At 52.3% G+C, this 14,140-nt stretch overlaps 1 protein-coding gene across 8 annotated transcripts in view; it reads right to left on the bottom strand.

Annotated features, from left to right (window-relative positions):
- TLE2 (TLE family member 2, transcriptional corepressor) overlaps positions 1–14,140 on the bottom strand; it is a 53,113-nt gene that overhangs the window by 19,714 nt on the left and 19,259 nt on the right. For 6 of the 8 annotated variants that reach the window (XM_037994509.2, XM_037994506.2, XM_037994502.2 and 3 more), the window contains 6 exons: positions 13,848–13,892; positions 10,937–10,999; positions 5,770–5,844; positions 5,353–5,536; positions 3,298–3,317; positions 1,099–1,206 (listed from right to left, as the gene is read on the bottom strand). In XM_037994509.2, coding sequence (XP_037850437.2) covers positions 1,099–1,206; positions 3,298–3,317; positions 5,353–5,536; positions 5,770–5,844; positions 10,937–10,999; positions 13,848–13,892 — 495 coding nt within the window. The remainder of the gene's footprint in view (positions 1–1,098; positions 1,207–3,297; positions 3,318–5,352; positions 5,537–5,769; positions 5,845–10,936; positions 11,000–13,847; positions 13,893–14,140) is intronic. The other 2 variants (XM_037994501.2, XM_037994508.2) reach the window with 1 other exon arrangement.

Below are 14,140 nucleotides of genomic sequence, written 5' to 3'. Positions count from 1 at the left end.
GACAACACTATCCTGGGTACCATGGCAGGGAGCGAGGTGGGATGGGACACCACTGACATGCTGGGCTGCAGGGCAACCTCTGGTTGGGCTGGAAACCAAAGGAAGAAAAAAGGTTGCAGCCTGGAAGACAAAATCCACCCAGTGGGTGGGTTCTCCTAGACTCCCTTCCTATGCTCAGTTTTCTTCTTTATATGAAAATTTGTTACATCCAGGTGCGATGGCTCACACCTGTAATCCAGCACTTTGGGAGACCAAGGCAGGTGGATCACCTGAGGTCAGGAGTTTGAGACCAGCCTGGCCAACACGGTGAAACCCCGATCTCTACTAAAAATACAAAAATTAGCTAGGTGTGGTGGCGGGTGCCTGTAATCCCAGCTACTGGGTAGGCTGACGCAGAAGAATCGCTTGAACCCAGGAGGCGGAGGCTGCAGTGAGCTGAGATCGTGCCATTGCACTCTAGACTGGGCAAGAGAACAAGACTCTGCCTCAATAAATAAATAAATAAATTTCATTGCAAAAAAAAAAAAAAAAAAAAAAAAACCGCTATTAGGCAAAAAGAAAGATTTAAGGCTTCTCTGAGAAACGGCAATATTGGCCCACACTGAGCCTGCCAGTCTCCGAGGACCAAGTTGCAGCTGCCCCTGTAGGTGGGAGAAGGGCTCCCCAGCTGGCCACAGCCCCATTCCCCACACTCAGCCTGGCCCCTGGGACGCTAGAGTTTGAAACTACAAGTGTGCAGCTGTCTGGCAGTAAGAGGAGGTCCCAGCCTCTAGGAGGTGGTCAGGGAAGGCTTCCTGTAGGAGGTGGTACCTTGTGTCTTGATGGAAAAACAGGTTTTCTAAAACATGTGTGTTCTCGGGAAAGAAAACAGCTGGAGCAAAAGTTAGAGGGTGGGAAAATGGCTGTATGGGCCAGAGGCCACAGAGACTTCAAACAACTGGAGTTAAGCCTTGCATCACAGGATCTCCTCTGATTGGTCAGTACTCTGAGTAGTAGGGAGCGATGGAAGGCTCTGGAGTGAGAGAATCATGGCCAGAGCTGGGCTCTGGAAGGTTCTGAGGGCATCCCCACCCCAGTCCTGCACCTGCCCCCACTCACATAAGGTCCGGACAGCTCTTTCTCATCTGCTCTCTGCTTCCCACCACCACCAGGGCCACTCAGTCGCTCCTCCTCCACGAGACTCTCAGGAGGCGAGGGAGACGCACTCTGCGGAGAGACAAGGGCCAGGGGGAGAAAGGGTCAGGGCCCTGGGCTCCTAGATTGCATTGTGATCCAGCCGATACTGAGGGTCCCCACCGTTATTAGGGTCTGGACCACAAGCTTCCCATCTGGGAAATGGGAGCTTCCAAGGGCTGACTCACTGCTAAACTTTTCTTTTCTCTTTTGTTTTGTTTTTGACAGAGTCTTGCTCTGTTGCCCAGGCTGGAGTACAGTGGAGCCATCTCGGATCACTGCAAGCTCCGCCTCCTGGGTTCAAGCGATTCTCTTGCCTCAGCCTCCCCAGTAGCTGGGATTATACGCACGCACCACCATACCCAGCTAATTTTTTTATTTTTAGTAGAGAGGTTTCGCCATGTTGGCCAGGCCTGTCTCGAACTCCTGACCTCAGGTGATCCACCTGCCTCCGCCTCCCAAAGTGTTGGGATTACAGGCATGAGCCACCGCAAGCAGCACCTTACTTCTTCTAAGACCTCTCTGACATCTATAATTATTTCAAAATTAAACCATTTTGGCTGGGCGCGGTGGCTCATGCCTGTAATCCCAGCACTTTGGGAGGCTGAGGCGGGCGGATCAGGAGGTCAGGAGATCGAGACCATCCTGGTTAACAGTGAAACCTCATCTCTACTAAAAATACAAAAAAAAAAAAAAAAAAAATTAGCCAGGCATGGTGGTGGGCACCTGTAGTCCCAGCTACTTGGGAAGCTGAGGCAGGAGAATCTCTTGAACCCAGGAGGTGGAGTGTGCAGTGAGCCGAGATCGCGCCACTGCACTCCAGCCTGGGCAACAGGGCAAGACTCCGATTCAAAAGTAAAATTAAACCATTTTTTGAAAAACTTACAGACACAGCTCACATGACATTTCTGTTGGGGAGCACCCACAGATATTGCCGAATGGATGATGGCTACACGAACGGAAGTGAGCATGGGAAGAAGGGTCTAAGGTCTTGCATTCATTTATTTAATCACCCAAAGAAAGCTCAAGGTCGTTTTTTTGTTTGTTTTGTTTTGTTTTTTGAGATGGAATCTCACTCTGTTGCCCAGGATGGAGTGCAGTGGCATAATCTCGACTCACTGCAACCTCCACCTCCCAGGTTCAAGCGATCCTCCTGCCTCAGCCTCCCCAGTGTCTGGGATTACAGGCACCCGCCACCATGCCCAGCTAACTTTGTATTTTTAGTAGAGACGGGGTTTCACCATATTGGCCAGGCTGGTCTCGAACTCCTGACCTCAAGTGATCCACCCACCTTGGCCTCTCAAAGTGCTGGGATTATAGGTGTGAGCCACCACGCCCGGCCATGATTGAAAATTTTAAACACTACAGCCTTGTGGGCATCTCCCACACAGAAAAGCTTCAGGAAACCGGGCTGTGGATCTTTTCTTGTTGTTGCTGTTGTTTTTTTGAGACAGTCTCACACTGTCGCACAGGCTGCAATGCGTGGTGCAATCTCGGCTCACTGCAACCTCTGTCTCCCAGGTTCAAGTGATTCTCCTGCCTTGGCCTCCCGAGTAACCGGGATTACAGGCACCTGCCACCACATTCGGCTAATTTTTGAATTTTTAGTAGAGACAGGGTTTCGCCATGTTGGCCAGGCTGGTTTTGGACTCCTGGCCTCAAGCAATCTGCCCACCTCGGCCTCCCAAAGTGCTAGGATTACAGGCGTCAGAGCCTACATCTGGTTGTTTTTTTGTTTTTTGTTTTTTTTTTGAGACAGGGTCTTCCTCTGTCACCCAGGCTGGAATGCAGTGGTGCAATCACAGCTTCCTGCAGCCTTGGCCTTCTGGGCTCAAGCGAACCTCCCACATCAGCCTCCCAAGTAGCTGACACAACAGGCATGGACCACCATACCCAGCTAACTTTTTGTATTTTTCTGCAGAGACGGGGTTTTGCCATGCTGCTCAGGCTGGTCTCAAACCCCTGACCTCAAATGATTCTCCTACCTCTGCCTACCAAAGTGCTGAGATCACAGGCGTGAGCCACCACGCTCGGCCTAGGTCTCATTCTGAGGCCCCCATCGGCTCAGAACCAGCGTCGGCCTCCCAAGAATATAAAGCGAGTCCCAGGGTGACACTCACTTACCCTGCTCGGGGCTCTCTCCACTGGCAGATTGGAAATGAGATAAAGAGAAAGGAGAAAGAATGAGGTGTTTGTATCCAGAGGGTACAGCCCTCCATAGTTTACCAAGCCCCCCGCCCCCACCACCCCACCCAGAGTCTCCCTATCCTTCCAACACCCTTGCAAGTGGTGGACTATCCCTCCCCTGCATTCAGATCAATGCCCAGAGAGGGGCAGTGACTTGCCCCAAGGCACACAGCACACCAGGGGTAATGTTGAACCCCAAGACCTTGCAGCCGCTCTCATTCATCCCCTCACACTTTATTATTTATTTATTTTTGTTTGTTTGTTTGTTTGTTTTTTGAGACGGAGTCTTATTCTGTCGCCCAGGCTGGAGTGCAGTGGCCAGATCTCAGCTCACTGCAAGCTCCGCCTCCCGGGTTTACGCCATTCTCCTGCCTCAGCTTCCCGAGTAGCTGGGACTACAGGCGCCCGCCACCTCGCCCGGCTAGTTTTTTTGTATTTTTTAGTAGAGGTGGGGTTTCACCGTATTAGCCAGGATAGTCTCGATCTCCTGACCTCGTGATCTGCCCGTCTCGGCCTCCCAAAGTGCTGGGATTACAGGCTTGAGCCACTGTGCCCGGCCTTATTTATTTATTTATCTGGAGACAGAGTCTTGCTCTGTCACCCAGGCTGGAATGCAGTGGCCAGATCTCAGCTCACTGCAAGCTCCGCCTCCCGGGTTCACGCCATTCTCCTGCCCCAGCCTCCTGAGTAGCTGGGACTACAGGCACCCGCCACCTCGTCCAGCTATTGTATTTTTTATTAGAGATGGGGTTTCACCGTGTTAGACCAGGATGGTCTCGATCTACTGACCTCATGATCCGCCCATCTTGGCCTCCCAAAATTTTGGGATTACAGGCGTGAGCCACCGCACCTGGCCCATCCCCTCACTTTAAAAGATGGGGTCTTGCTCTGTTGCCCAGGCTGGAGTGCAGTGGCCCAGTCACAGTTCACTGCAGCCTCCACCTCCCAGGCTCAAGTAATTGTCCCATCTCAGCCTCTCGAGCAGCTGGGACTCCATCCAGGTGCATGCCACCATGCTTGGCATTTATTTACTTATAAATGAGATGGAGTCTCGCTCAGTTGCCCAGGCTGAACTCGGTTCACTGCAACCTCTGCCTCCCAGGTTCAAGCAATTCTCTTGCCTCAGCCTCCTGAGTAGCTGAGATTACAGGCACTCACAACCACGCCCAGCTAATTTTTGTATTTTTAGTAGAGACGAGGTTTCACCACGTTGACCAGGCTGGTCTCAAACTCCTGACTTCAGGTGATCCACCCGCCTTGGCCTCCCAGAGTGCTGGGATTACAGGCGTGAACCACCGTGCCTGGCTATTTTATTTTTAGTTTTATTTTTTAATTTTTTGAGATGGAGTCTCACTCTGTCACCCAGGCTGGAGTGCAATGGCATAATCTTGACTCACTGCAACCTCTGCCTCCCAGGTTCAAGTGATTCTCCTGCCTCAGCCTCCCGAGTAGCTGGGATTACAGGCATGCACCACCACTCTCGCCTAATTTTTTTTGTATTTTTAGTAGAGATGGGGTTTCCCCATGTTGGCCAGGCTGCTCTCGAACTCCTGGCCTCAGGTGATCCGCCCACCTTGGCCTCTCAAAGTGCTGGGATTACAGGCATAAGCCACCATGCCCAGCCTATGCTTGGCTAATTTTTAAATTTTTCATAGCGATGGCATCTCACTATGTTGCTCAGGCTGGCCTCTAACTCCTGGCCTCAAGTGATCCTCCCAGCTCAGCCTCCTAAGTACCTGGGGTTACAAGTGTGCACCACCACACCCAGCTAATTTTTAAAATTTTTGCAGAGACGGGGTCTCACTCTGTTGCCCAGGCTGGTCATGAACTCCTGGGCTCAAGTGATCCTCTCGCCTGAGCCTCCCAAAGTGTTGGGATTACAGGTGTGAGCCACCGCATCCCCTCACGCTGATGTGTTTGCCGCCCTGGCCTTCCGGTCCTCCTCCCCAGCCCCATCCCCCCAGCCAATGCCACCTCACGCTGCCCACTCACCTCTGGACCCCTCGGCCTCCACGCCCACACGGTCCTCCTTGACAGCCGCAGCCAACTGAGCCTGGGCAGCCAGGGCTCCAGACAGGGCGAGCAGCCCCGTAGCACTGCCACCCACCAGCCCGGCTGGGCGGGGGGTGAGGGGCACAGGGGGTGCGTGGTGGGACAGCGGCTGGAGCTGCTGCTGCTAGAAAGGAGGGAGGATGGGCCGGGGCGGGGGGCAGCGGGAGCCCAGCAGTCCCCAGGCCAAGAGGTAGACACAGGGGACGGGACCCAAGCACAGAGTGTGCCCCTGGGATTCCCAGGACCGCTGGAGTCAAGGCCCACACACCACCCCCAGCTTTAACACATCCTGGGCAGGTGCCAGGGACCTGGGAGTGGGTGTCTCCCCATGGTGGGGCAGGGGCTGGAGAGACTCACCCCAATGAGGCTGTTCAGTTCCCCCACGGTGACCTGCTTGGCGCGTTCTACGGCCTGGAGCACCTGCTGCTGATGCTGGCGGGTGGAAGGGACCAGGTAGAGGGTACACTGAGCCCCTGCTCACGCTGGCAGTGCCCTTAGGGGCCTGACCTCTCCCCACCACCCTCTCATCTTTGCCCCAGTACTTCCCATTTCTCTTTTATCTTTTTCCCCCTCACTCTCTCCCTTTCCTTTTGGAATTTTGAAATAAGCACATGGAGAAAGAAATGAAACCTAACTGCAGTTAGAATCATTACAAATGAGGCCGGGCGCGGTGGCTCAAGCCTGTAATCCCAGCACTTTGGGAGGCCGAGACGGGCGGATCACGAGGTCAGGAGATCAAGACCATTCTGGCTAACACGGTGAAACCCCGTCTCTACTAAAAAATACAAAAATCTAGCCGGGCGAGGTGGCGGGCGCCTGTAGTCCCAGCTACTCGGGAGGCTGAGGCAGGAGAATGGCGGGAACCCGGGAGGCGGAGCTTGCAGTGAGCTGAGATCCGGCCACTGCACTCCAGCCTGGGTGACAGAGCGAGACTCCGTCTCAAAAAAAAAAAAAAAAAAAAAAAAAAGAATCATTACAAATGAGGCGGGGCGCGGCGGCTCACGCCTGGAATCCCAGCACTGTGGGAGGCCCGAGGCGGGCGGATCACCTGAGGCCAGGCGTTCCAGACCAGCCTGGCCAACATGGTGAAACCCCGTCTCTACTAAAAATACAAAAATTAGCCGGGCATGGTAGTGCATGCCTGTAATCCCAGCTGCTCGGGAGGCTGAGGCAGGAGAATTGCTTGAACCCAGGATGTGGAAGTTGCAGTGAGCCAAGATTGTACCACTGCACTCCAGCCTGGTGACAGAGCAAGACTCCATCTCAAAAAAAAAAAAAAAAAAAATCATAGTCTCTCCTTCAGGGCATTGCAGACATTTGGGGCTGGATCATTCTCTGGGGCAGGGCCGTTCTGGGCACTGCAGGGGGCTGAGCAGCACCCTTGACCTCCACCCACTCCAATGCCAGGGGCACCCCCCAGTTGTGACAACCACAGATGTCTTCTGGTGGTTTAAAAAAAAAAAAACAAAAAAACAAAAAAACAATGTAATAAATCAGTACCATGGACTCTCCTCCTAGGTTAAGGAACAGAAAGTACCAGACTCCAGGGTTCCCCTACACTCCCTGAGATCAGAACACCCTCCCTTCTCCACTTCCATGACAATAATTTCTTTGTTTTTCTGTATAATTCTGCCTCCTACGATCGCCTTCCTAAACCTGCTTGGATTTGTCCGTTTTGAACTACGTTGTGGGCTCATTCTCTGTGTTCTCTTTGGTGTCTGGCCTCTCTCAGCATAACATTTTTTTTTTTTTTTTTTTTTTTGAGAGGGAGTCTCGCTCTGTCACCCAGGCTGGAGTGCAATGGTGCGATCTCGGCTCACTGCAAGCTCCGCCTCCCGGGTTCACGCCATTCTCCTGCCTCAGCCTCCCGAGTAGCTGGGACTACAGGCGCCCGCCACCTCGCCTGGCTAGTTTTTTGTACTTTTTTTTTTTTAGTAGAGACGGGGTTTCATTGTGTTAGCCAGGATGGTCTCGATCTCCTGACCTCCTGATCCGCCCGTCTCGGCCTCCCAAAGTGCTGGGATTACAGGCTTGAGCCACCGCGCCCAGCCCTCAGCATAACATTTTAAGCTTCTTCCATGATGTGGTGGGTGGCGGCAGCGCGTTCAGCTCTCAGAGCCGCGGGACTCTGCCACAAGAAAATGTTCTATCTGGGCCGGTCGCCGCGGCAGCTCACACCTGTAATCCCAGCACTCTGGGAGACCAAGGCGGGTGGATCACCTGGAGGTCCGGAGTTCAAGACTAGCCTGGCCAACATGGTGAAACACCATCTCTACTAAAAATACAAAAAATTAGCCAGACATGGTGGCGGCTGCCTATAATCCCAGCTACTCGTGAGGCGGACGCAGAAGAATCACTTGAACCCAGGAGGCGGAGCTTGCAGTGAACTAAGATTGCGCCACTGCACTCCAGCCTGAGTGACAGAGTGAGACTCATTCTCCAAAAAAAAAAAAAAAAAAAAAAAGGCGGCCAGGCGGTGGTGACTCACACCTGTAATCCCAGCACTTTGGGAGGCTGAGGCGGGCGGATCATGAGATCAGGAGTTCAAGACCAACCTGACCAATAGAGTGAAACCCCATCTCTACTAAAAATACAAAAATTAGTCAGGTGTGGTGGCACGTGCCTGTAATCCCAGCTACTTGGGAGGCTGAGGCAGGAGAATCGCTTGAACCCGGGAGCCAGAGGTTGCAGTGAACCAAGATTGTGCCACTGCACTCCAACCTGGGCGACAGAGTGAGATGCAGTCTCAAAATATAATAATAAATAAATAAATAAAATGTTGTATGTTTGCTGTTCCACACAGAAGCCACTGGACATGTGCGTGGTCACCGGGCATTTGACATGTGGCTGGTGCAACTGATGAATAGAATGCCTAATTTTATTAAATTGAAGTGAATATAAATTTAAATATAAAATAAGTTTAATAGGCTTATTTTTATTTTTACTTTTTTGAGACATAGTCTCACTCTGTTGCCCAGGCTGGAGTGCAGTGGCATGATCTTGGCTCACTGCAGCCTCTGCCTCCCAGGTTCAGGCAATTCTCCTGCCTCAGCCTCCCAAGTAGCTGAGATTACAAGCACCCACCACCACCCCCGACTAATTTTCATACTTTTAGTAGAGATGGGGTTTTGCCATGTTGAGCAGGCTGGTCTTGAACCCCTGATCTCAAGTGATTTGCCCCCCTCAGCCTCCCAAAGTGCTGGTATTACAGGTGTGAGCCACTGTGCCTAAATATAAATTTTTTTGTTGTTGTTTTTTGAGACGGAGTCTCGCTCTGTCGCCCAGGCTGGAGTGCAGTGGCCGGATCTCAGCTCACTGCAAGCTCCGCCTCCCAGGTTCACACCATTCTCCTGCCTCAGCCTCCTGAGTAGCTGGGACTACAGGTGTCCGCCACCTCGCCCGGCTAGTTTTTTGTATTTTTTAGTAGAGACGGGATTTCACCGTGTTAGCCAGGATGGTCTCAATCTCCTGACCTCATGATCCACCCGTCTCGGCCTCCCAAAGTGCTGGGATTACAGGCTTGAGCCACCGCGCCTGGCCGCCTAAATATAAATATAAAATTAATTTAATAGATTCCAGGCCAGGTGCAGTGGCTCATGCTTGTAATCCCAGTACTTTAGGACTTCAGAGTGGGAGGATTATGTGAGTCCAAGAGTTGGAGACCAGCCTGGGCAACATGGTGAGACCCCCTCTCTATTACTATATATATATACACACACACACACACACACATTACTATATATATATACACACACACTACTATATATATACACACACAATTACTATATATATACACATACACACACATTACTATATATACACACACAACTATATATATACACACACATACACACACACACACTTATTTGAGCCGGAGTCTCGCTCTGTCGCCCCCACTGGAGTGCAGTGGTGTGATCTCAGCTCATGCTAACCTCCGCCTCCCAGGTTCAAGCAATTCTCCTGCCTCAGCCTCCTGAGTAGCTGAGATTACAGGCACCTGCCACCACACCCGGCTAATTTTTGTAAAAAAAATATTTTTTTTAGGCCAGGCATGGTGGGTCACACCTGTAATCCCAGCACTTTGGGAGGCCGAGGCGGATGGATCACCTGAGGTCAGGAGTTCAAGACCAGATTGGCCAACATGGTGAAACCCTCTCTCCACAAAAATGCAAAAACTAGCCAGCATGATGGCGGGTGACTGTAATCCCAACTACTCAGGAGGCTGAGGCGGAAGAATCACTTGAAACCGGGAGGCAGAGGTTGCAGTGAGCCAAGATCATGCCACTGTACTCCAGCCTGGGCAACAGAGCAAGAAACCATCTCGAAAGAAAGGAAAGAGAGAAAGAGAGAGACAGAAAGAGAGAGAGAGAGAGAGAAAGAGACAGAAAGAAAGAGAAAGAAAAGAAAGAAAGAAAAAGAAAGAAAGAAAGGAAGGAAGGAAGGAAAGAGAGAGAGAGAAACAGGGACTGTGCAAAGGCTGAAAGGAACCTGGGGCACTCTCACAAGAGCTTTTTTTTTTTTTTTTTTTTTTTTGAGACGGGGTCTAACTCTGTCACCCAGACTGGAGTGCAGTGGCGCAAACTCTGCTCACTGCAACCTCCGCCTCCCAAGTTCAAGCAATTCTATTCTCCTGCCTCGGCCTCTCGAGTAGCTGGGACTATAGGCGCACACCACCATGCCCAGCTAATTTTTTTTAAGTTTTAGCAGAGACAGGGTTTCACCATGTTGGACAGGCTGGTCTCAAACTCCCAACCTCTGGTGATCCACCTGCCTCAGCCTCCCAAAATCTTAGGATTACAGGTGTGAGCCACTGCGCCCGGCCAGATTACAGGTCATTTTAACCATTTGTAAGTGCACAGCTCAGCAGTGTAAAGCACACACATGGTCATGCAGCCATCACCAGCCCCATCTCCAGAATTTTCCCATCTTCCCAAACTGAATTTCTGTCCCCATGAAACACTCACTCCCAGTCCCCTCCCCACCCCCTGGCACCCCCCATTCTGCTTTCTGTCTCAGTGAACCCGACAACCCTGGGACCTCCTACGAGTGGATCACCCAGGGTTTGTCCCTCTGATTTCTCCTAGCACGACGGCAGGGGTAACGTTCATCGGGTGCCGAGTAAGCGCACCCATCGTCTTCAGGGCCCTGGGTGTATGAGCTCATCTCACCTTCACACCTACACTACTGCAAAAACAGAGAGACAAGTATCCTGCCTGAGGCCACACAGCCAGGATTCAGACCCGGGCAGCCAACTTGCAGGGCTTGAGGGAGTCAGCTCCACACCTTGCTTCCGATCAAGGTGGAAAAAAGACCCCAGTCCTCACCCTCAGCCAACACCTCCCTCTATCCCTGCAGCCCCTGCCCCAGCTGCATGCCTGGCCTCAGGGCTGCCGGACTACTGCAGTGAGAAAAAACGGTCTCTATCTGTGCTGCAGGCTACGCAGCAGAATCAGTGCCTGGGGCGTCCTCGCCCAGACCTACCCCCTCCCTTCCCCTCCTCCCCGCCACCCCCAGGCTCACTCACCTCCTGGGTCAGGAAGGGGATAATCTGAGCGCAGATACCGCTCAGACGCTTCACAATCTCCGCCTGGCAGGAAGCAACAAGAGGAAGCTTGGAGAGGGGTAGAGATTTGCAACCCAGTTCTGGACTCCCAGGCAGACCAGGTGCTTGCAAAGCGGAAGGGTTGGGGAGGTGGCGCCCGCAGGTGCACAAGGGGAACTCAGGCCAGCATGGCATGGGCCGAGGCGGGATTCAGAGCCCCACCAGGCTGTGTGCTCAGCTGAGCGAGGCCCAGCGTGGCCTGGAGCTGGGAAGACCAGGGCTGAGGTCCTACGAGTCACAGATACACCACCTGCCAGATGCACACCCGCCAGGGATTTGCAAGAGGCAGACACGCTCAGACACCCAACTCAGACGCACACGGAGGTGCTGGGCTCAGCTGAAACAAAGGAAAGGGGCCTCCGCCCGGAGTCCCAGATTCCAGCCCTGGTTGGGCCCACGTCTCTCCCAGGCAAGGCTCCTCTCTTGGTCTCCTCCACTTCCCAGGGCTGATCTACCAGCTGGGGCTGCCTCCAGGTGGAGATCTCAGCACTCCACACTCAAGGGAAGGGTTTCATCTGGAGAGGGTCTGGGCCCAGGTGCCTCAAAGAGGCTGAGCAGAGGAGGAGGCATGTGGGTGGGGAAGGGGGCGGGCATACAATGGCCGCGGGCTTCGCCTCTGCCTGAGTTACAGGTATGCTGTGTGTCTGGTGGAGTCTGTGTCTCCTATTACCACCAGGAGGGTGAAACCAGGATCCCAGGGTGTCCCGCACCCCCATTAGGGGGTCTATTGCACGGACCCATGCGACCACGCCATGATTCAGCAGACAAGCCCCCTCCTACCCATATCAGAACCAACAGAGCCCCCACACATGCAGGAAAGCATGCCAGGGTGGGCACCCCCAGGCACCCCACACTCCCAGCCCACCCCGTTCTCCTTCCCAGACTCATTGATTCTAATATTCTGATAGAATCTAAGAGCCCGTGAAGCTCAGAAGCTTGGGACCCCTCTCATCCCTTTACAAACTACTGGCCGGTCTCAGGATCTCAGGGTGAAGCATGGACCACTGAAGTGAATTTTAGAATCTTTGGGTCTATTGGCCGGGTGTGGTGGCTCACGCCTGTAATCTCAGCACTTTGAGAGGCCGAGACAGGCTGATTACCTGAGGTCAGGAGTTCGAGACCAGCCTGGCCAACATGGAGAAACCCCGTCTTTACTAAAAATACAAAAAATTAGCCAGGCATGGTGGCAGGCGCCTGTAATCCCAGCTACTAAGGAGGCTGAGGCAGGAGAATCGCTTGAACCCAGGAGTTGGAGATTGCAGTGAGCCAAGATTGGGCCATTGCACTCCAGCCTGGGCAACAAGAGTGAAACTCCGTCTCAAATTTAAATTAAAAATTTTAAATTAAAATTAAAATTTTAAAAATTAATTTTTTATCTCAAAATTAAAAAGAAAAATCTTTGGGTCTATCTCAGAACCTTGAGATCACAAGTTCAGGAACAGCCTCAGAACCTTTTAACACATCTCAGCACATAGATAAGACAATCTCAGAACCCTGAGGTCTATCTCTGAACCTTCAGGTCAATCTCAGAACCCTGAAGTCAATCTCAGAACCCTGAAATCTATTTCAGAGCCCTGAGGGCTATCTCTGAACCTTGAGGTCTATCTCAGAACTTTGAGGTCTATCTCAGAACCTTGAGGTCTATCTCAGGACGTTGCGTTGAGGTCTATCTCTGAACCTTGAGGTCTATCTCAGAACCCTAGGTCTATCTCAGAACCTTGAGTTCTATCTCAGAACCCTGAGGTCTATCTCTGAACATTGAGGTCACTCTCTGAACCTTGAGGTCTATCTCTGAACCTTGAGGTCCATCTCAGAACCTGAGGTCAATTTCAGAAATTTGAGTCTATCTTAGAACCCTGAGGTCAATCTCAGAACCCTAGGTCTATCTCAGAACCTTGAGGTCTATCTCTGAACCTTGAGGTCAATCTCTGAATCTTGAGGTCTATCTCAGAACCCTCAGGTCAATTTCAGAAATTTGAGTCTATCTCAGAACCCTGAAGTAAATCTCAGAACCCTAGGTCTATCTCAGAACCTTGAGGTCTATCTCTGAACCTTGAGTTCTATCTTTGAACCTTGAGGTCTATCTCAGAACCCTGAGGTCAATTTCAGAAATTTGAGTCTATCTCAGAACCCTGAGGTCAATCTCAGAACCTTGAGGTCTATCTCAGAACCTTGAGGTCTACCTCAGAACCTTGGATCACACTGAGAAGCTTTGGAAGAGGCTCAGAGTCTTATGGCACTGGGGTCAGTCTCAAAGCCCTGAAGATAACCACACAGAGTTTTGAGGTCTATCTTGGAAAAGTGGGGTCACAGTCTGAACCATGGCATCAAATTCAGGGCCTGGAGAACAATCTTGGAACCTTCCAGCCAATCACACTGAGACCAATCTCAGAAGCTTCAAAGCAGGAACAGAACCTGGAGTCCATCTCAAAACTTCAGACTCTTTGGGCTGAAAGGGACCTCGAAGAGTGGTCATCCAGCCCCCTCCCGGGACAGAAGTCACCTCCACAGCCTCCCTGGCCTGGCTGCCCTGCCTCTGCTATGTGCCCTCCTTGATGGAGATGCCTGGTGGCCCCTGCCCGCTGCCTGCCTCTCTGCTGGACGCTCCAAGTGTTGGCTACTGTCTTCAGAAGTTGGGACTCATTTTCCTTCCATGAGGCTGAAATTTGCCTTCCTGGTCCCAGATGGGCCCTCTGTGACCTCTGCGGAGACTTCAGGATGAGATCCGTGTTCCCTAGGTCTGCTCTGGCCCCGGCTGCCCACACTGGGTCCCTCCCAGGGCTTCCAGACCCCCGCCCTCCCTCCTGAACACGCTTAACACCAACCCAGTTACCTGCTTATGCATTTCAATGTTGAGCCCATAAGACATCTCATAATACTGAAAAGGAAAAACCAAATAAGAACCTCTGCAGTGGAGATGGGTGCCCTCCTCCAGACAGGTCTTCCAAGAGCCCCCAGGTTCGGGGGATCACAGCAGGACGCAGAGCACCCCCAGCTCCACGAGGTCTCAGAAGAGAAGCCCAGAGGAGGAAGCCGGGGTTCTACCTGGAAGGGCCCCCTCTACTCTCCCCAGACAGGCAGGGCAGGTAGGAAGCGTCCAGAGGCCCTGGCCCCACCAGGCGAGGG

The sequence above is a fragment of the Chlorocebus sabaeus genome, chromosome 6, assembly GCF_047675955.1.
Source record: "Chlorocebus sabaeus isolate Y175 chromosome 6, mChlSab1.0.hap1, whole genome shotgun sequence".
Lineage (NCBI taxonomy): Eukaryota > Metazoa > Chordata > Mammalia > Primates > Cercopithecidae > Chlorocebus > Chlorocebus sabaeus.
The sequence above is the reverse complement of the archived record's forward strand: the minus strand, read 5'-3'. Positions and strand labels throughout refer to the sequence as shown.